This window comes from Nyctibius grandis, chromosome 12 (assembly GCF_013368605.1).
Source record: "Nyctibius grandis isolate bNycGra1 chromosome 12, bNycGra1.pri, whole genome shotgun sequence".
Lineage (NCBI taxonomy): Eukaryota > Metazoa > Chordata > Aves > Nyctibiiformes > Nyctibiidae > Nyctibius > Nyctibius grandis.
This window is the reverse complement of record NC_090669.1, coordinates 3,249,442-3,271,000: the sequence shown is the minus strand read 5'-3', so window position 1 is coordinate 3,271,000 and position 21,559 is coordinate 3,249,442. Positions and strand designations below refer to the sequence as shown.

Here is a 21,559-nt window from a genome sequence, read left to right as displayed (position 1 = left end):
ATACACAACACTAAGAAGGGGAGGAGGGGGACAATGAAGCAGCCTCAGCCTGTCACTTCTAAAGGACATACACTAAACTTTTCCAGGGCTTTTAATTTAAGGTCCTGAGACTAAGTTTCAACATGCTGAACGTGTTCAGTATATTCAAAAATCAGTGCCTCAGTCAAGCAAGCACATTGTAAAGCAGATGTCCAATTAATATCACCTTTGTTTGACAGACACATGAAAGTTCAACAGCAAGAGCTCAGCAAGGTTTTTAATATCCCCTCGTTAGGCCTTTATTTCAGCTACAGGAATTACTGAGCCAAGATTCATATACCATTGCCAGGTTTGCGTTTCAAGAGCTACAGAAAACTCTCATGTTTTTTTGTTAAACGGTGAGAATGCTTCCTCTTACCTGCATGACTTTAAGGGTTATTTAAAAAAAAAACAAACAAAGGCGGCAAAGTCTGGGCTGGAATGACCTGATGGTCTCTCACAAAGATGACTAGCTGGGCAGGACACGCAGTGCTTCCAGAAGGGCCAGGGCAGCACCCGCACCAGGCACCGCAGCAAAACACTCCCAGAGCTCCCCCCAAAGCCCACCCGGGGCGGGAGGGGGACGCTCAGGGACAGGCACAAGCCCCGAGCTGAACTTTCAAGGCACTCGGCGTTCACGCAGCCCGGTCAGGGAAGGCAGGAACGGGGCTGCGGCCCGGGGAGGGCTGGGGGTGCACCGCCCCGCCCGGCCTTCCCTCACCCCGCTCCCCGGGAGCCCCCGCTTCGCTCCGGAACAGCTTTCGAACAACAATAACGAACCAACCCCCTCCGGGGCCCGGGGGGCCGCCCGTCCCCCCCCCGGCCGCCCGCCTCCGGCCGCGGTGAGGTACCAGCAGAGGCCGCACCGCCCGCCCCAGCCCCGCCGCAGGCCGCGGGCCCCGCAGCGCCTCTCCGCCGGGCCCCGCCGCCGGCCGCCCGGGCCCACAGGCCCCGCCGCCGCCCGCCCCGCCCGGCGGCCCAGGGCTCACCCAGACACAGAGGCTGTCGGAGAGCAGGTAGTAGGCGACGTCCAGGGCCCGCGGGCCGCCGCGGCGCGGGGGCTCGGCCGGCTCGGGACCCGCCGCCCCGCCGCCCGGGGCCTGGCTGAGGGCGCGGTAGGCGCTGAGGCCGGTGCCCAGCAGGGCCAGGGCGCTGAGCGCCGTGTAAGTGCGGAGGCTGGGCCAGGGGAAGCGCTCCAGGAACAGCAGCGGCATCGCGGAGCCCTCGCCGCCGCCCGGCCGCCGCCTCGGCCCCAGCCGCGGCCCGCCGCGCTCCCCGGCTCCTGCGGCCTAGCGCCCGCCCCGCTGCCGCCGCCCCTCCCCGGGGCCGGGCCGGGCCGCCCCCGCCTGAGGCCGGAGGAGGGAACGGGCCTAAACCCCCGCCCCGGCTCCGAGCGCCGCGTCCGCCCGCCCCGTCACGGCCCGTTGCCCGGCTCGCTGAGTCACGGCCCGGGCGGCGCTTCAGAGGGGTTCCCCTCCGGCAGCCCCAAAACCTACAGGCAAAGGAGCAAGCAGAGCTGACGCTGTGCTCACCGCGCTCTTTCCCAGGTAGCACAGAACAACAATTAGTCTCCCAAAGTGGCCTGCAGCGATGGAAGATGCTGTTGAATGCCAGGCCTTGACAGCAGTGCGCTGCTGTTGTTCCTGTAGTGTCCAACTTCCAAACCTCCACCTTCCCTCACTTCCCCGTGCAAGCGCTGTTCCATTCCACACACCCCTGCTAGCTTTATTTCCCCCATCGGGTAGATGCCTAAGAAACCATACATTTTGCTAACCATACATCCAGGCCTTCCATTCATAGGCCCAAAGTGAGCAGCCCTACCATTAAATTTTCCAGTATTTTTTCAGTATCGATCCCACAGCACACAGCTTCAGTGTGAAGCATCAAGCTGCCGCAATTGTTCTGCACACAGCTTACCAGCACAGCTGGCAACAGCACCAAGCACTTGGGCAAGTTTCTGGTCTCTTGGCAGCAAGCACTCTCCAACGATGCCTTCCTAAATGAGGCCAGTGCACAAACAACAGTGCAGCTTCTGGTCAGAGGCAGAATTTGGAAAGAAGCCTTTTAAAGAGTTCAACAAAACTAGGGAAGGCTAGAGGCATTGGGAAGGGACACATCCACTGGAACTGACATTTAGCCAAGCACGTAAAAAAACCCCTTATAAAGGATGATACTTACTCCCTGCAAGAGACTGAAATGCTGAGGTGAGGAAGCAGAAGTGTGAGTATCCCTTGCAAGATAACACAGCACAGTTGTCTACTACAACAGCACAACACAAAACCACTCACATATGGCATTAGCAAAACATTTAAAACATGACCCAAATTCAATCCCGTAGCTATAGAAAATATACAAAATTAATTTTACTTCCCTATTTTAACTGGATCTCAGGCCAGTCCAACAGAATTTGTTGGGCTGTAATTTTCTTAAGGGGGCACAGAGGGAGAAGATGCACGTTACATCCCCTCCAAGCCCTGAACAAACAGTAATGCTTCCAGATCAGTCCTGATGAGCTTTGAACAGCTACACTTGCCTTTGAGTACTCACACTCCCTCAAAACAGCAACTCTGCTCCCCAAGTTAAAAAAAGACTCAAAATTATATTGCACCTACTTATACTGTTTAATCTCTCCCTCAGACTAACTCTCTGCTCAGGGATGCAGATCAGAATGGTCCCTGAATGGGTTAGGTCCTCCTCTTGTTTCCAAGATCTTCTGTATTCCTGAAGGAAAGTAATAAAGTTTAAAATAGGTACCTAAAAGTAGGAGACAACTAAAGCAAAAAAAAACCAACCAACCAAACAAACAAAAAAACCCACACACACAACCAAGCCAAACGGAATCTTAACCATTTTGTTTAATGTTGTACAAAAAAAATTGGGTGAGTATTACAATGAAAAGTGATTAACACACTGTTATCACATTGCCATCCCACTACCTAAACAGTTGAGATTCACTTCTCTATTCATACAATAGAAAGTTTAGTGACCTTCAGGAAAAGAATGACATTAAAAAAAAAAATCCTTGCGTCACACGTATTCTTTTCTCTACGTTTTAAAGCTGTGCTCACAGAGACGGCTTCTTCTATGGGACCCTCCAGGTATATGGGAATTCAGTTGTAAATAAAGTTGAACCTAAAATCAAAAAAGATTATACCAAGTGAGGAATTTTCATTCTTTTTATTTAGTGATGGTTTGGAATGAATAAGCAAATGTTTTGTTTCTGTTCTTGGTAAGCCTCCATCTGACAGAACAAAAGGGATTTTTTTAAGACAACAGCTTTACAGTAGAGCAGGAAGCATCATTTTTAACAGCCAGTGCTACACTAGCATTGCACATCAGTCTCTTAAGGTTGCAGAACAACTCTATTAACATTTCGTCTCTTAAGAGAGCTTCATAGATGTGAAAATACCAGTGGGAGTTACACTCCCCCATCAGCAACTCTTTTGCAGCATTTCTGCTATCAGGGCCAACTTCATACACTCCAAATGTAACAGATGGACATGGTCAACAGAAGAGCTAATTCTTCTCAACTAAGTCTCACAACACGCAGCGTTCACACAGTGAAAGCAAGCATCCCCCTCCACTTCCAGATGTCCACATCCTTTGGAAGTGTCTGTTGCGCTGATACCAAACTGGTGTTTGGCTGCGTAACAGCCAGTGTTTTGCTGGTACTCAGGAGAAAGTACCTGCTGTCTTCAGAGCATGAGGAGTGGAAAGTCTCCATAGCTACAACCGCCAGAATTGGGACTAGATAAAGAAAAAACACAGCACAACACCAGCCTGTTATGGGCAATACCAGTGCTGATGTTCTGCTAACAGACTTTTTTCATCAAAGTAGGTGGATGACAGAACTACTTTCCCCAAGTAACAGCTGACAGGGTGGGGGATGCCTGGCATTCCAGAACATCTGCTGAAGTACCAGAAACCAGTGAGACTAGTGAGCTCTGGAGAGCCGAGGTACAAACCATTTTCAGGTAAGGAAGTCAAAGAGTGTATACACTGGGAAAAGGAAGGAAAAAATATGGCTGTCCCTACAGACACGCATGTTATACAGATGCTACACGTTATAAACGCTACTATACAGAGTTTAAAAAACCCTCCACGTTTAATCTGCACAAAGCTCCGCTAACATGCACACCTAATTCAGTGCTTCAAACACACACCCTGGCTTTTACTCACACAGTCCCTAACACTCACAAGAAGCTGTTCCTTAGCCTGCGCACAGCTCCATCCTCATTATCTTTCACGCTTTCCTTTGCTACAACTGCCAGATAGGATTTTGGTGCTAGCAAGTTGCGACCAGTGCCTCTAAACTGTCCATCACATCTTGTCTGAGGTAGATTCTAAGCTCTTTGGGATAGCTGCAACCTTTTCACAGTTGGTTTCCGTAGGGCCTAGCCTTGCTCTGTTTTCCCAGGGCAAATGTGTTCCCAAGAACTATAATACAAATAAATCACAATATACCTGCTCAAAAGTTGAGGAAGGCTGGAAATAATGGGTCCGTATCCTGGTGCATTGTCATACAGCTCAAACAATGGTGCAGCCACCAGCTTGTAATTTTTGGGGACTGCAAACAAAGCTAAAAACAAATGCAAGTTGATCAATAAGAAAACACACCACACATTCAGCCAAGGTATCACTGCCCCCCCCACACCTCCAAAGATCACTACAGACAGCACTATAGTACTAGAGCAGGTTTATTCCTTTTCTAGTTAAATACGGGGTTCATACACTGTACTTACACTGATGCAGGACCAGGAATGAGCGTTTACTAAGAACTCATGTTCAAAGATCACCTCCCTTCAAAACTGATATCAGCATTATCTTTTTTAGTGATCAACTATAAACAACTGCAAGCATATGAACACAAACTTGCTACCACATTTCCTGGCATGAAATGCAAGCGTTTAGACACTGTTATAAATACAATCCTTTGTTGCAAACAAACACTTACCCTTTTCTTGAAGCTGGACCAAGAAAAGCTTTTTGTGCTCTTTTGGTTTTGTAATATGAGCTGGGATATAGGGATACTGGAAGAAAAACAGTTAGATTTGGTTGTACAGAGCTTTGAAAATATTGTGCAATCTTAAGTGCTACTTTATAAATTATCAAGCACTGTGCAAGCTTTCAACACGACATATATTATTCTTCCATGACATCAAATAACGAAAACCACTTTATAAGTAAGTTCTCAGGAAGGAATGCTGTTGCTGTCACAGCTACTGACAGGATCTAAAGAGGCACCAGTACTCATGAGCAGTTAAAACAACCCAGCAAGACACAAATGCCTAACAGCAAACCGAGCAAGTATTTTCAGTATTAAAGCATTTAGAAACAGGGTAGTGAGACTATTGTATGCACAGGGCATCTGTTCCATATGCAGCAGTGCAAGAGTTTCCACTGTGGCTAAAACAGGAATTTAAACAGTGTGTCTGGCTCAGCACAGGACTGGAAGCAATTACAGCCAGCGGTTTCTCATCCATCAGGACAGGAGTGAGGAAGGAGAAAGGAGATGCCAGAAGAAAAAGTCTGTAGTTTCTCCTCAGCCACAGGAAGGAGATGAAATAGGTAAAAAACAGAAAAACTAACTGCTCGTGCAGGAGGTGCTCAAAAAGCCCAATTGGTAGGTTGAAGGTTTTTGGAAGAACAAACAATACTTGTCTGAAAAAGAGGAAAGTCAACATGAGTACTCACCTGTGGAGGTTCAAAGTTCGGTCTCCACCAGTTACCAATGCAGTCATCGATCACCCAGTCTTGCTGAACACCATCCTGACGTCCCAGTATCTACCAAAAATCCAGTTACAGTCAAAACTCTAAATACCCCAAGTCAATTTTTTGACAAAACATACACTGGAAGCATGAAGACTTGCTGTAATATGGGTCTGATGTAATTCAAGAACTGCTCTGGAAGAGCTTTTAAGAGAATTTTAAAGCACTTTTGTATAAAGTGACATTTTTTAGTAAAAATCTCACCTGACAGGACAAGAACTATTTAGAAAGCATTTCAAATCCCATGCTGTATACAGTTGAACTGAGTCCCGTCAGACCAATGGGAAGAATGAAATGCAACATTACGCTACCTGACAGAATTAATTTAAGTTACGTGGAGAGCATGGAAGGTTAATTGGTGCATTGGGAGAACTATCTCGGAAACAAGTCCTCATCAGTTGTGCTCCACAACATATTTTATTGCCCATCTGCACACTCACTTGCCTGAAGCCAGCCAAAAAGCAAAGCTGCAAACGAACACAGGACTTGAGAGCAGGCGGGGGGTCAGCCACTAGACCACTCGGTCACACTCATGATGCAGATAAATGAAAACTTATTGCTTTATTTGTTAACTACCTGAGAACATCACAAAAGCATACAATAACAGAAGTGATACAAGACTAAGGCTTTGGCTTATTCTGTTAACTCTTACAATAAACCAACATTCCAGTACAGCAATATAACAAAAGAAAACAGACCTCTGTCATTAAGCGCTTGAGCCCTTCTACCTCATCTTCTCCTGGATTGAGTTCACCACCAGGTCTGTTAAAATAATCAATGATGAAAGCTAAAGTTATGTTTTATTACATTTACGGACTTTCACGGGTTAAATTTGGATGTGCTTCCAGGCAACGGAGTTACAAATTCACTCAAGGCTCTTAAATCAGAAGTTTCAAATCTAACTTTGCCAAATTTTAAGACAGAAGGATAGCTTTTACTAAAACCATGACTAAAATGGCTACTGTATGCCCCTTAGAAAAGAAAAAACATTATATAAACCACTTCAACTTCAGCAGGACAAAGTATAACAATATACATGATAATAACTGGGACACTTAAAAGGTAAAGTTTTAACAATAATATAAAAGCATCAGAAGCTGAAGAAAGAGTTGTAAATACTGACCATATTTGTTCTTATCTCAACAACAGCACTCACTGAAGCACACGGGAAGCAGAAAATAAAACTCACGTGGGGAACCATCCTGCATTTGATGCAACGTTAATGAAAAAAAACTAAAACCATATTTTCATCATGACAGAGTTTTGCAAACCTTTGAGAGTCCAGCCTATTTCGTCCACAAACATCCTCCAAATCAAGATGTCAAAAAAAGAATCGAGATATAAAATTAGATTTCACACACACTTGAGAACAAATAATGTAAATGTTAAAAGCATAAGAAAAAGAACGCAAGCAGGATAACTTGAGAGAAGTCAAGCCCACCCAGTTTAAAAAAGAAAGCAAGCACCACCACCATCACTACGATGAGATGATCCAAACACTACAATTTCCCTCCTGCAGTGATAACCCTTAGATGAACTGAAGCAATTTTCTCAAATTCAGAAGCCGACCTTTCTCGCTGTAACCAGCTCACCCAGTAATTTGCAGAGGTATCACTCCGCATTTACTGAGCTTCACTTTACCATTTTTGTGGCCATAGCATGAGCATAACAGCTTTCACAAGGTAAGAATACACTAACTACTGATAATGAGTTTTAAACAGGATTTTACCATAGTGATGCACCGTAACCAAGATTTCCAGTCCAGAGTCAGACAAATACATTTTAGATTAAAACCCCATTGTTCAAAAAAAGTTTGCCCACACTAAGGTTTTCCAACAAATTAATCACATTCAAAACATCTATCAGTTACCCACACTTTAAGTGCTAGCCCACATGTTTAGTGGTCTGTGACAATAAAGTTAAACTAAGTTACATTCAAGAAGCAGACACTTACAGCTTGAAAAAAGTTGTACCCAGCTGCAGTAACAGCACGTGGGGCAGCCTGTGCTCATGTACAATCAGAACCCCTTCCACTGTCCGCCTCATGCCAATCTTGTCAAACTCTTCCCTCATGCGCTGAAACCGAGCTGCCACAGAACTGTCCTTCTCATACAGGGGTTCCTTGGTACCAAATGTATAATTGGTCAGAGGATACCTGTAAGGGGGAAGAAAATACGTTACTGCATAGCCAGAAATCTAGATTTAAATCCCTATGACACAGCACCCACGCTGAGGCAGAACCTCCTGTGCTTGATGGAACGGTAGCTCATTCCTAGCGCTGGGCTAGAAGTTCTTGTTTGTGACTTATGGGGCCCCTATCACATGAAGATCTGTGCTACGACACATGCAAGTGCACAAAGTCCTGCTGATCAACACGACTGTGTGGTGCTGACTCAAAAGAAGGAAAGAAGCCCAGAAGAACCAGCAGCAACTCTTAGTCAACAGCCACCCCCTTTGATCTCCACGCCGCAGAGAGAAGGCAGACGAGGCTTTGAGAGTTGCTGGGAAAGGGACAGGAGAGAAAAGCTCTGCTGGGAAGGAAGGAAGCTGCACAGGACAGCGTTTTTTCTGCAGAAGTAAATGAAGAGCCTGAGAACTAAACTGTTAGAAGTGGTTTTGTTTTGAAGCGGGAAATCGAGACATCTGGATCACAGAGGAGGAGAAATGCTGAGCGTCTAAGTTCAGGGCCGGGAGCCTGGGGTAAGATCGAGAGCTTGAGCAGATCACTCTGCTGGGCTAGGTGCTGGACCTCTGCATTCTCCTGTGACAGCACAGTGGAAACTCAAGAGAATTCTCCAGGTAAGAGGGACTGAGAAGAGTCAGAAAAGAAAGGAAAGCTTAGGCAAGAAATCCATCAGTCCTAGGGAGCACAGAGGGCAAGAGGAAAATGTTCTTGTACAACAAAATCCAAGTAACACAGAAGCCTGGAGGAAAGACAGCATCATCAGGCTACGTCAAAAAGTGAGAGGAAAACAGGTTCTGGGCAGAGCAGTAAGGAGTTATCACCATGGTTTTATTGACTTGTGGCACACAGCAACTGGATTAATGGACTAAATAATTGATTTCATGGGGAATGTTTTTCTTATGATGCATCTCATCATGTGTTCTTCCCCCAATACTTAACCATATCAAACTTAAGTAGTATACACTCATCCTCAGCTCAAATTTTTCCTCCCCCAAAATTTTCCTCATGTTTTATGGCAGAGAAATCACAAGCCAGTTGCAGTTGTTAGAGCCCTTTCTCAGGTACACAGGTGAGACAAAACAACCAGTCTCCTAACTGCAGATACATTTATTAGCAAGCCCCCCCTCCCTTTCACTTATAGCTTAGAGCAATTTCCATTTTTAGATACACAGACAGCTTTATTAATGATCTACTATGCTAATCCATACTATACTAATGTGGGTACATTCGTCTGTACATCAAAACCCTCGGCCTATACTTTAAAAAAAACCCTATGGTACTAACACAGCTTCCTGATGAGTCTTTTCTTCAGAAACACTATAAAAATGTTCCAATCACTGAAGTTCATATTTGAATTTCCACAAGACTCTAACTGTGAATAAACTCAGCTATACTAAAAAAATACCTGTAAGTCTGTGATTAATGGCTCAAATTGCATATCGACTGTTACAGTGAACATTGGCTGTTTCTGCAACTTGACAGATGTACGGAGCAACGAATACATCCGTCAGAGTTTACTGGAAGAAGCTAAAGTATACGGTTTCTTATATAAAGTAAGTAAATATTTATTAGCAAATACTTTGTATCTATGACAGAACTAAAGTCTTCTCTGGTAGCAACCACCCTGAATTTAATTTACAGTGCCTGCACCAGACACCCAGCAAACACCAGGCGTACCTAACCACGGGGTGAGCCCACAGCCCACCTAGGCCGACGGCCTGTTTCTCTCTCCGATGCCTAGGAAAGAGCATTCCTGAAGAGAAGCGTATGTGATGTTCACCACGTCTAAGTACTCCCCACCTGCGTGACCTGGGGTTCACACTCCCCGAGTCAGACGCTGTTTCTATACACTAAACACCGCACGTTCCCCCGATCGCTGGCAAGCTTTCGGTACCCACAACACCCTACAGCGTGCCGCTCCACAGCGGAACGGCCCGCCCTTGGAGAGGGGAACAGACCCCTCGCCGGCAACCGGGCCCTGCCACCGCTTTCCCCTCAGCCCTCCGGCCGGCTGAGGACCCGCACCCCGGGCGGCCCTTGCGCGGCGGCTGCTGAGGGAAAAGCCTCCCGCAGGCTGCCCAAGGGCGGCCCCGGGGCTGCTGACGGAGCGGGGAAGGGCTCGTTAACGGGATGGGGCGGGTGCTGGGCCCGGGGAGGCCCGAGGCGGCGCTCACAGGTTGATGGTCCTCTCCAGCGTGAGCGGCTTCGTCTGCTGGATGTACTTGTTCCCGAACTGGTTCACCCCGCGGGGCCAGCCGGTCTGCGAGCGGTTGGGCGGCACCACGGACATGGCGGCGCGGCGGGAGGGAAGCGGTGAGGGAGCTCTCAGTGCTCAGCGGCGGGAACCGCGTCCGCCATTAACCTCCCACCAGGCCCCACTCCCGCCGCCGCCGCGCCGGAACCGCCCGCCGCACTTCCGGCGCCAACCATAGAGATGAGCCGCTCTACCCTCGCGGAGGCCACCCTCTCACTGGCACTTTGTGGCCACGCTCCGCCCCCCGCGCGATCCGATTGGCCCGGCGGGCGGCGCGGCGGCCGCTGGGAGCTGCAGTCCGTGGGGGCTGTCAGAGGGGAGCGCCATGGGCGCCAAGCGGCGCGGGGCGGCGGCGGCGCCGGGGGAGAAGCGCGGGAGGCGGGAGGCGCGCGCGGAGCTGTGCGCTGCCCTCAGGGACGCGGCGCTGCGGGGGCGGGCGGCGGCGGCCTGGGCCCGCGGGGAGCCGCTCCGCCACGGTACGGGCCCCTCGCGCCCGGCCCGGCTTGCGCGATGGCGGCGGGCCCCCTCTTCCCCTCACCGGCGGCGTTTCCCTTGCAGAGGCGGCGGCGGTGGAGCCGGCCCCGTTCCGGCACGGCGTCATCCCCGGCTTCCTGGCGGGCCCGGCCTTCGCGGAGGCGCTGCGCGATGAGCTGCTGGGCCTCGGCTTCCGCGGGCGGCGGAACGACCTCCTCTCGCTGCGGCAGGTGGGCCCCGGGCCGGGCCCCGGGCCGGGCCAGGCCGAGCCGCGCCGCCCTAACCCCCGTCCCTTCTTCTCTTCTATGGGCCGCCGCAGTCCGAGGAGCTGGGGGGAAGGCCGGAGCCCCACGTCGCCGCCCTGAGGTAAAGCGCCGGCTCCGGGTGGCCCGCTCGGGCAGGGGACAAGCCCTGGCTGGCTCCCCCGGGAAAGTGAGGGCTGTGGGAGCGGCCAGGCTGTGCTCGGCCACCCTCTGCCACCGTGGGCAGGCCAGCAACCGGCCCTGAAGAGCCGAGTCTGTGCAGGTCGTGGCCCTGAGGTCAGCTAACAGTGTTCCTCTGACAGTGCGATCCGATTCAGCCGCTGTGTATCCATCATCTCTGAAACACCTCGCTGTCCCCTTACCACTGGTTTCACGCTCACTGCTGGTTACCAGCAGCGATGTTGTGAGCGCTGGGCTGTTTTCCTGGCCTGCTCCCGTGTGATTCTACAGGAATATGGTGTCTCTGGCAGGAACAGCACCTTTAACTGTTTAAATAATTGGGAGATAATAAATTAGTTTGGGCTATGGTGGTATGTTTTATAACACGGGAGGACACTTTCCTTGTGCTTGTCTTCTCAGACATGCTCTGTGTGAAGAATTCCGAGCGTGGCTTTCTGCTGTGACCCAGATTGAGCTGGAGCCAACTATTGACATCTCCTGTGCTAAATACGAATATACTGGTCAGTCTATAAGTGATCCTTTCCCCAAAGTTTATACGGGTGTACAGAACAATTACATAACCCACCACAACCCCTTTCTAGTTCCAGAGGGTCCTAAAAGCTGAGCAGCAAATCAAAGTGTCAGAAAATGAAGTCCCACTTATGGAAAAACTGTTGCTGTAGTTGTGTTGTTGATGGCTTTAACTGGGCACAGTGTAGTTGCAAGCCCCCACCTTTTCGGAGATGTTCAGCCCATGTTTGCATGGCTGCTTCCACGCAAAAGGGTGACGTGTTCAGCTTTCACATGCCACAGTTGAGTTTGTGAGGTCTGATGCTAAACAGTCACCTTGGTGAGTCCAGGTCACAACTGCATCTACCCTTTTAGCCATGAAAAATCACTGTAGGGAGGGGAAAATTTTTACTGCTGTCAGCTCCACTTTTTTAAAAGCCTTTTGCGCAGTGAGTTGTTGGTCCAGCTTTTCTGTTCCCAGGGCTCCCCCTCCCCTCTATTCCAGCAGCAAACCTAGTCAAAGGCCAGTTCTGTATTTAAAAGAGCTTGGATCGTTATTTAAGTCAGGAATCTCTGTCCAGGGTGCCCAGTGACATCGGGTGGATGACAAATTATAACTGCCCATACCTTCCGAGTGGGCTAATCCACCGATTGTAGTGCAGTCCCACAGAAGTTAATCTTGCAAATCTTGGGCTGGTGATGCTGACGAGGGAAAATGCAGTTCTTGGAAAGGGCATGTTTTTTCTTGTTGTATTCTTGTGAGGCCGAAGCTGGGAAGCAGCCATTGGAATGAATCATGCATGGACTGGAAAGGTGCTACTGCAGCAAAACGTGTGTAATTGCAGATGTCTTGCTGTGCCACGACGATGAGCTGGAAGGCCGGAGGATTGCTTTCATCCTGTACCTCGTCCCACCCTGGGAGAAAAGCGACGGGGGATCGCTGGACCTGTATAGCACGGATGGTAGGCGCTCGGAGCTCAGCCTCAGGTGGCCAAAAAAGATGAAGTTTATGCGCTCCTTGCAGCAACTCTCTCCTCAATCGGTACAAGGGAGAGAAAGAGCTGCTCCTTCGTCTAGAGAAGCTGATGTGTAGGTAAAATTTGCACCTTAGAGCTGGGCCGTAGCGGGCTTTGCAGACAGTGCTAATGGGTGACAGCAGAGGAATAGGAGAAGGGAAGGAAGAGGGGAATCCTTTTTTTCCAAGGGCCCAGAGTGGAGGCAGGGTGGAAGCGATGCCAGTAACTGTGCTGGGAACTCTAAAGTGATGGAGATGATTTCCCAATTCCAGCAACAGAAGTCCACTGATTCCTCAAGCCCTTGCTCTGAGCTCCATCCCTTATACCCAGGTGTCTCACCAGTTGCAATGCCATCAAGTTAGAGAGGAATGGCAGCTTCCTGTGAGTTCCAGTTCATATCTTAACCAGAGGCTGTTTTCTTCCTCCTCAGAACACTTTCAGCCACAGCAAATCATCAAGTCATTAGTGCCTTCGTGGAACACGCTGGTTTTCTTTGAAGTGTCTCCAGTCTCTTTCCACCAGGCAAGGAGCTGTCTCTTGTTCATTTGCCAATTCTCATTGTTGTGGTTATTCACTCTGTGTGTTATTACAGTCCTGACGGGGAGGGAGAAGGGGAAGGGAGAGTGTGAGTAAAGTGGCTGCTCATGCGAAGTGCTGTGTGTTAAAGGCAGGACTTCAAGGAGGACAAGAACTGACAAAGCCAACTTTAAAGTGTCAGTCTAGCTTCAGCGTCCTGGGCGAAGAAAAATTCCCATTTCTGTTGTGTGTTGCTCTCCTGGCAAGACAGTCTTACAGTTAATTAACAGAAGCATCTACTTGGTCACTGCCCCAATTGTTTTCAGGTAGTGATTTAATCTTTTCATAAAAATCCACGTTCCACTTAACCTTGTGTTTGCCTCCGACTGACCTAAACTTAATCCCACACATTAGCACTGTTCAGAGTCCTGCGTACTGTCTCTGATACTGTTAACACTGGCAATAAACTCAGCTTAAATAATAAACTTATTTTTAAAATAAGCATTAAGTTTAACTGGGAATGCTGTGAATCAAAGCCTCCCAGATCTGGACCTCACTGGTTGTGCCCAGAGTATTTGCTGAATCACTGAATCATTTCTTTGACCCTTTCATCAGTAAAGCGTAGAGCCTGATAATTACTGTTAGAGGACTAAGTAAGGCTCAGACTGATACAAAGCTTTCCCAGCTCACGCCAGCCGTAAATAACCTAGAGCACCTCTAAGTCATGCGAGGAAAGGGCTACTACAGCTCTCTAACAATCAAGGGCCAAAACCTTTTCTGGAACAGACTGTGTTTCTTCCTCCTGTTCCCTCAGACTGTTCTAAAAAACAAAACAAAAAAACCCAGTGCAAAGCCTTTATGTGTTATTCAAAAATTCACAACAGTTTGTGGCTTACAACCAGTCGTAAGGGGATGGCTCTCTCTTCACACTGCTGTTACCCTGCAGCACCCTAGAATGTGAAACTGTTCAATTTAGCCCACTTTACCTCTGCACAATTTGATGAAATCAAGATTTAACAGTGGCCATCACTGTGCAAAAACCAAGGATTTCCACAGACCGAGTTAAATGCCACGAGAGGGGCTGCTCTTAGTGTGATAGGTAGGTAGACAAAGAGCCAAAGGGATCAGGCAAATGCCCTTCTTGATGGCTTGTATTACAGCACATCTTAAAAAGTCAAAGACAAAAAACCAACCAGTATAGTCTGCTGTGGCCCACAGACGCTCAGAGTTTTCTGAGTTTCCAGATTAAGCTGTGACAGATAATTTTTGCAGCCTGGGGTAGCTGGTCCTTCAGCAGAATAAATGGTAGAAAAATAAAATGCAATTTTTAATAACACAATGACTTGAAGCTCTCAAGAGAGAGGGAGTGGATTCTGCTGGGAGCTTAGAGGCAAAGCTTGGACTGGGATTCTGGAAACCTACGATGGACTTGAGCATCAAAGTTTGCTTTAGCCCTTTCTCTGTGAGCCAAGAGTAATCCAGCCTGGTTTAGCCCTTGTGTGACTTTTCTGCGTATGCAGTAGGCTCCCTGGAGTTAGGTCCATCTCCTATGATGAGTCTATGTGGCACCTGTTACAGCTGGTCCTTAAATGTTTTGTAGTCCAACCAGTAACGTGCTGCTCACCGTTGTTCCAGGTGTCAGAAGTTCTGTCTGAGGAGAAGTGCCGCTTGTCAGTGAGCGGCTGGTTTCACGGCCCGTCAGTACTCAGACCTGCACGCCACATGGAAGCTCCCTTACCCAGGAGCCCACACATCCCCTATGATGTGAGTAACAAGCCTCCACCTGCTTATCAGCATTTCTGTTTCTCTCATGTCCTTGGAATACCTGTTATGAGATGCACTGATGCTTGGGGATGCTTTCAGCTTTAACTTATCCCATTCTCTTGTTTCCTGTCCGTAAATTCGGAGCTGGTTTCTTTCCTGTATATCTTTCTTGACTCTCTGCATTTTGCATACCTGTAATAGTGCAGAGAATGCAGCAAATACTTGTGGGGCAATGAAATGAAGTGTGTGTAGGGAGGAAGCCAGCCCTGTGGCCAGCTGGGTAAGGGGGAACTGGGGAATCCTTTTTACTTTTGCAAATTCAGCATTCAAATCCATTTCCCTTCCAGCATGAAATCTTGTACGAGTGGATCAATCTAGTTTATTTGGACATGGACTCCCAAGCTCAAATCCAGGAGGAATTTGAGGAGCGATCAGAAATTCTCCTGAAAGGTTTTCTTAAGGTGAGCCCAGCGGTTCAATCTGATGTGGTCTGCCAGAGCAGGTCCTGGGGCTGGCAGGTACCACACGTCATGCAGGCTGGGAAAGGCCTTGCTTGTAGAGCTGTCAACTGAACCGCCTTCTAGTTTCACTCCCTAAAGGGTAACGGACCAGCTGACCTCTAGAGTTCCCTTCCAACCTCAGCCATTCTGTGATTCTCTGGCTGGATCCCCTCTGCCTCTGTACGCTGCTGCAGAGGCACTCATCAAAAATCAAACACTTTGCTTCAATGTTCTTCTTTCCTGCAAGAAGCAAAGCAGAAGGATGGAAACACGTTGTCCTTCCTTCTTCCTAGCCTTGTGGTGACCTGAGTGTCCCTCAGCTCTCACAGCTTAGCACTTGGGGAGCTCAACCTATGTGTGAAACAAATGACCCATAATGATTTTGTCTTACTTGAAAGGCTTTGCTTCTCAAAGCTGATTTACCTCTCATTTACTGGGCATCCATATCTCAGTAAAACTGCATTCTCACCCAGCAGACAACCAAGTAGCATGTGATACCTCTTGGTCACCGGCACTGAAAAGACATGCTGCCCACCCAGGCTGTGCCCCTCAATTCAGCAGTCCTTAGGAGCCTCAAACAAGTTCAAGAGAAAGTTAAGAGTGCCTTATCCAAGAGCAGAGGACAGCTGCTTCTAGCACACCAGGGGAGACCTGGGAGCTAAATGTTAAAGTTTCTACACTATCTTTCTCTCCTAGAAAGAGAAATACCAACTACTATGCGAGGCTTTGGAGAGCAAAGACATCCAGTGGAGCAGCCGGGGGCCTGCCAATAAAAGGTGGGGAATGACAGCGTCCTGCACCTATTGATCAGGCCTAGAAGGAACTGCCATGAGGCTGCATTGCCCCCGTGGACGTGGTCCTTGTTGGTTCTCCACTGCTGATACCTCTGCTGTCTTTCAGACTCTATGAGACAGCAGAAGAAGACAGCCTCCCTGACGTCCTGAAGAAATTCCTGCAGTTCTTACGCTCTGAGGCCTTGTTTTTACTGCTTTCCAACTTCACTGGCCTGAAGCTGCACTTCCTGGCTCCCTCTGACGAGGATGAAGATGCTGGGGAAGGAAGAGCAACAGACACCTCTGGGTGCAGCAGTCCCAAACCTGAGCAGGAGGAGACTGAACAACACGCCGACAGCAAACCCAATCAGCCAGACCAGCCTGACAACACCCCTGAAGCACAAGACAGTGAGACACAGAACGGTAAGTGGAGCAGCAGCGTGAGAGGACTTGAGCAGAATCCTGACGTTAAGGGTGTCAGCAGCAGAATTCCCAATGATTTTAATGGGACTAGGATTTCACTCTACTGCAGCCACGAGGCACCAGCACAAGCATGGGACTTTAAGCATGTCAGACTGGGTATCCAAAATAAGTGACCACTGCAAAAGAATTTGGAATTAAATAATGACTAACTTGAAGATACCGTTTTGAACAGACTTAAGTCTTAAAAGGTGAGACTTCTGTAGGAGTTAAGGCATGGGTGAAGAGAGGGAGTGTTAATTAATTGCCTGATAATCTTTTGCCAGTAGTTACACTCCTGCTTCATATAAAGTAGATTCTTGTATGAGACCAAATCAAAAGGAAGAAAGTGAACAGATCAGAGTAAAGATAATTAGAATTAGAAAACCAATACCTAAAACTAGGATTAACCTTCCAGAAAAAGCTGCCGGCCTAAATAACCACTTAGTTGTCAGCAATGACGTCTCATTGCTATCAAAGATTAGATTAGTTTTGGATTGATGGATGGGGCTGTTTATTTAAAACAGCAGCTTTGAAGTTTAAGGGTAGAATTTTTGAAAATGCTCATCTTGCACTGAGTCAGGCGAGTAGTGAACGCTGGAATAAAAGGTAATAACTCAAGTCCTACTGAAAATCCCACCAGGACACTTACCTGGTACAAAGGCTTTGTTTTTCTGATTTCTGTGGCTAGTCATTTTGCCTCTTCTTCAGCCGCGTTCCTGCTGTGTGAGTTTAAATTAACCTATGAGGAGGGCATCGTTTGGGGCTGCATGGATTGAAAACTGAGCTAGACCCATGAGAAAAGAAAGGCTTCCCCAAATTCTGACATACCTCCTGGGATGGGAAGTGAAGAGCGAGTTCAGAGCAATGTCCTTCTTCACTGAAGCATCTGGTGGTTTCAGGACTTCAAGAACAGATAGGTTGCTGGCTCCTGAAGTTTGGAGCATTACTGTAAGTCTTGGCAGGGGGTGAACCCAAAACAAAACAAGGAACTGATTAAACCAAAGCACATCACAGCTTGGCCCCTTTCAAAGAGCCAGCCTTGGCCTGCCTCCTCCACGTTGGTCAAAGGACATAACTTAGAACCGCCTTTAGGAAAAAAGTTAACGCGAGATCTGTGGGTTTACTTTTTCTTCCCTTTGCACTCTCCTGGGGCTGGCAAACACAGCTCCACAGTGGCGTGGCAGTGCAGGGGCTTGCCCCCTGCGTGCCTTGAGCTCCACAGCCATCAGCTATTGTACAACTTCATGTTTTCCCTGGCTTGTGTATTCCCTCTTCTAGGCTCGGGTACCCCTGTGTGTGCGGGGGAGCTGAGGCGCTGGACCCACGGGCACTACACTCTAGTCCATGACACTCAAGCAACAGAATTTGCTCTCGACCTGCTCTTCTTCTGTGGCTGTGAGGGTAAGTGGGCAAAATACAGACACAGCAGACTCTCCTTCCAAGCTTTGCATAAAGGAAGGACTTCTGAATTCTCAGCAGTGCTACAATAGCCAAAATTTCCCTGCTTTTTCCTACACAGCAGGGCTCTGTAGACTTTATCCTTGTGCTCACCTCTGCACAAGCCCTGGTTTCAGTAGTCCTTACGCAAAGATGTGGGAGCCTGGCCTTGGGATCAGCTTTGACCTTTCCGGCAGGAGCCAGGAGGTGGCGCCGGGGGCAGAGGGAAAGGCTGCGTCCCCCAGACCTGTCCTCTCCCCGAGCAGTGGCTGTGGGCATGGGGGAGGGTCGGGTGGCCAGAATACCTGCTGAAAGGGTTCCCTTTCGCCCCTTTGCTCATCGAAATGCTCACTGTCTCCAATTCACAAAGTTTTCCAAAGTTGCCTTAGGCATGCCTAGGCATTTTAGGTTGATGGCTAGTTAGTGGAGAAAACAAAAACCTAAACATAAGCATTTTGGACCAGCTGAGCCCAGAATACACGGCTGAAACCACCTGGCACATGCCGGTAATTAGCAGATACGCAAAGGGCTTTCAGTATAAGGCAAAACCGCTGTACATGTGAGGAGCAGAGAGCCAAGCAACCCCAAATGGCCAGTCTGTGGTAAAAGGCAAATCTGATACATTTGCTTTAAGTTGTTTCTGATTTGGAGAAAAAAAAAAAAAGTAGACTGGGAGGAGGTAAACTGGGGATGGTCCTGTACCCAGTGAGGGTGGGGAGTGGGGTGGGAAAACAGCATCTCCACGAAGGCTGTGTGGAGCCCCGACAGCGTTGAACTTAAAAAAAAAAAAAAAAAATCTTTCTTTTCTATTTTTAAGACTGGGATCCAGAATACGGTGGCTTTACTTCCTACATCGCTAAAGGTGAAGATGAAGAGGTAAGGACCTCAGTTCTAGCTGCAAATCAGATAAAACTGTTTAGGGTGGAGAGGTGTAATTACATGTCATCATGCTAACATAATCCTGAGGGTGCTGGGTATCGCACCGGAGCCTGCCTGCCTGAATTGCAGCTTGTGGGCGTAGCTCTGGTGTCAGCTTCAAGAGGCTGGCGTTCCCCGTAAAGCTTCAGACTCAGGCCTGAACGCGTCTGGTGGTGTTTGGGGAGGCTCAGGGGGGCACAGGGCTATTTACTAGCGTCACGGTCCGTATCAGTACCAGTGAGAGTGCTGAACAGTCACAGTAATAAGAAGTTCAGAATCCCTTGCTGTCTAATAAAGGCTTCAGGTTGAGGGGTATTAAAATGATGATGGTGACATAGTTCATTTTCTAACGCCAGAGCTTTGTTCTGACTAGCTTTTGGAACAGTTTTGTTTCTTCCTAGGAGTGATATCAAAGCCATTTTTGTGAAACTGATCTCCTCCCTTACTTCCGTTCCTTCTAGCTGCTGACAGTGAATCCCGAGGACAACTGCTTGGCCTTGGTTTATAGAGACAAAGAAACTATGAAGTTTGTGAAATACATCAATCACCGTAGCTTGGCACGCCTGAAAAAGCATCCCAGCAGAAGAGGATTTTGGGACTTTTCCTTTGTCTATTACGAGTGATGGTGCAGTGTGACCATCACCACACAGAGAACACTGGTGGGGGTGGCTGGGGGGCAGGTTTCTTAGCCCAGACAAACTTTGCTGCTGCTGACATCACCACGCTGCGTACGAGCTGTACCCTGCTAAGGGGGGTCCGGGTGACTCTTATATTAACTGTACAAATGGAAACCCAGTCTCCTCCCAAGTCCTTTGTAACACGCCCTCTCGACTGCTTTTAGTACGATGTGGAGGGGGTCAGCGTCACACAACACTGTCAGCTTTCCAGCTGTTCTCTCCTGGAATAGCACAGGGAGATGCATCTCTAACCTGTCCGGGTGGGAATGACAGTTGTACTTTGCCCCAAGCCAATGACTGATTTTATTAAAAAGGAAATGGGTCAGTTAAATGCTTCAAAATCTGGTTGGGCAAGTTTTGTTACAGAATGCCCAAGACGTTTTCTGGGGCTTAACTGTCTTCGCTGTTTGTAGGGGCAGAAATAAAGGAGCTGCCATGGGAAATATGAGGTTTTTCCAGCTGCACAGCTCTGGGGAGCTGGGAAGGAAGGCAGTGAGGCTGTACAGCTGCTGGCACTGAGGAGAAGGACCTGGCGCTGTACCAAGGAGCAGGACTTTATTATGCTAAATACAGACAGACCCAGATAAAGCCCTTTCTCCAAAGAATTTACAAGCTAAATAGACAAGAGCCTGCTCCTGCATCCTTCTGTGGGCATGTGGATGGCTCCATGCTTTGGCTGTGAAAGGGCTCCAGCTCCAGCCTCGCTACTGGGGAGGTGGGCTGCTAGCAGGAAGGTGGTCACTCACCTTGCCCTGGCTTGCCATCCGCGGGCAGCAGGAGGGTCACCAACAGCGCATCCTCGCGTCATGCTCCTTGTGTCCTGGAGTCTGCTAGGCTCCAACATGGCTCCTGTCGCTGGAGATCAGCTCAGCTCTTTCCAGGCAGCAGGTATCCAGCTCCTGTGGTGAACAGGACAAGAAAGGCAGTGGTCTTGGTGCAGTACTTTCCCCCGGTGCACGCTTTTGGCACTGCTTACCTGCCCCGCGTTCACCGCAAGCAGGCCTGTGCCAGGGGAGGTGCCCAGCCCACCAAGAGGTGCTGGTGCAGAGCCGTGCTGGTCGCTCCAGGAGGCAGCCAGGCTGCAGAACAGCCTGCTGCAGGCTTGGCCCTGGCCTGCACGTGCTTGCCTGGAACGGGTTTTTTTTGGCAATGAATAGACACAGGTGTACTTTCAGCTCATCCAAGCCAGAGAGGGCAGGCCACGGGTGTACAGTGAGCTGGGGAGAGCACGTGCACATTATTCCTCCTGCCTCTCCTGGGCTGGGAGAGGGTAGCTTGGGATTGGAGTCTGGTGCCGCTCCGGTTCCAGGCCTGTTACTAGAGACCAGCACAGTGGTGTAAGACCACGGCTGGCAGCAGAGGAGCGGGGAGCTCAAAGCAAGGCCAGCTGCGTTGGGACACAAGGACCCTGCCCCTTGGCGCAGCAGCAGGACCTCCTTCAGGCAGGACTTCAAAGATACAGGAGCAACAACCTTCAGCTGCGATCCCAACACACACGGTTTGAAACGGGAACCACTGCAGCATGAAGCTGCTGCCATTGCTTCTAAAATGAAAGGTGTCTCAGCCCCCGCTGACGCCAGAGCACGGGGAGAACGCAGCCGTTCAGAGCCTGAGGCACCGGGCGGTGTAGTTTCAGTGTTGGTTCAGTCCTGGGCTAGGAGCAGTTTCTCAGTTCTAGCTTTTCCCTCCTGCACTGCTGAGCAGCGAGAACAGCTGGAAAGTGGCTGCTCCAAGCTGCCGTCGTGAGATCTACACCATCTTGTTCGTATTGTGACTTGTCTCCCTAAGCTGGCTTCTCCGTGCACTGCTGCGACTTCCTTGCTTGGGTTTAATCTTCCTTTGCTACTGTTTTATGCTACTTAGG

The 21,559-nt window shown here is 49.0% G+C and overlaps 3 protein-coding genes across 4 annotated transcripts in view; 1 reads left to right on the top strand and 2 right to left on the bottom strand.

Annotated features, from left to right (window-relative positions):
• The window catches only part of AMFR (autocrine motility factor receptor), a 29,876-nt gene extending 28,586 nt beyond the window's left edge, over positions 1-1,290 (bottom strand). For both annotated transcript variants that reach the window (XM_068411114.1, XM_068411115.1), the window contains exon 1: positions 1,008-1,290. In XM_068411114.1, coding sequence (XP_068267215.1) covers positions 1,008-1,232 — 225 coding nt within the window. In that variant the 5' untranslated portion in view covers positions 1,233-1,290. The remainder of the gene's footprint in view (positions 1-1,007) is intronic.
• Positions 1,291-2,869: 1,579 nt separating this feature from the next.
• Positions 2,870-10,363, bottom strand: NUDT21 (nudix hydrolase 21). The gene is made up of 7 exons (XM_068411176.1): positions 10,147-10,363; positions 7,742-7,942; positions 6,486-6,549; positions 5,713-5,802; positions 4,973-5,048; positions 4,483-4,597; positions 2,870-3,150 (listed from the first exon to the last, which is right to left on the bottom strand). Exons 1-7 carry the CDS (start codon positions 10,260-10,262, stop codon positions 3,129-3,131), a joined length of 684 nt encoding a protein of 227 aa, XP_068267277.1. The 5' UTR covers positions 10,263-10,363; the 3' UTR covers positions 2,870-3,128.
• Positions 10,364-10,535: 172 nt separating this feature from the next.
• On the top strand, positions 10,536-20,036 carry OGFOD1 (2-oxoglutarate and iron dependent oxygenase domain containing 1). The gene is made up of 13 exons (XM_068411516.1): positions 10,536-10,702; positions 10,785-10,930; positions 11,020-11,066; positions 11,543-11,643; positions 12,478-12,594; positions 13,079-13,170; positions 14,800-14,928; positions 15,276-15,389; positions 16,125-16,204; positions 16,329-16,624; positions 17,942-18,064; positions 18,918-18,976; positions 19,480-20,036. The coding sequence occupies exons 1-13, from the start codon at positions 10,552-10,554 to the stop codon at positions 19,639-19,641; spliced, it is 1,617 nt and encodes a 538-aa protein (XP_068267617.1). The 5' UTR covers positions 10,536-10,551; the 3' UTR covers positions 19,642-20,036.
• Positions 20,037-21,559: the final 1,523 nt, after the last annotated feature.

Bases quoted from the DNA above. Each gene is read 5' to 3' on its own strand.
- NUDT21 (XM_068411176.1), bottom strand. From the start codon at position 10,262: ATGTCCGTGGTGCCGCCCAACCGCTCGCAGACCGGCTGGCCCCGCGGG. The intron at 7,943-10,146 runs GTGAGCGCCGCC...TCCCCCTTACAG, and splicing joins CTGGAGAGGACCATCAACCT to GTATCCTCTGACCAATTATA. The intron at 4,598-4,972 runs GTAAGTGTTTGT...ATTTGTTTTTAG, and splicing joins GGTCCAGCTTCAAGAAAAGG to CTTTGTTTGCAGTCCCCAAA.
- OGFOD1 (XM_068411516.1), top strand. From the start codon at position 10,552: ATGGGCGCCAAGCGGCGCGGGGCGGCGGCGGCGCCGGGGGAGAAGCGC. The intron at 11,644-12,477 runs GTCAGTCTATAA...GTGTAATTGCAG, and splicing joins TGCTAAATACGAATATACTG to ATGTCTTGCTGTGCCACGAC. The intron at 16,625-17,941 runs GTAAGTGGAGCA...TCCCTCTTCTAG, and splicing joins AGACAGTGAGACACAGAACG to GCTCGGGTACCCCTGTGTGT.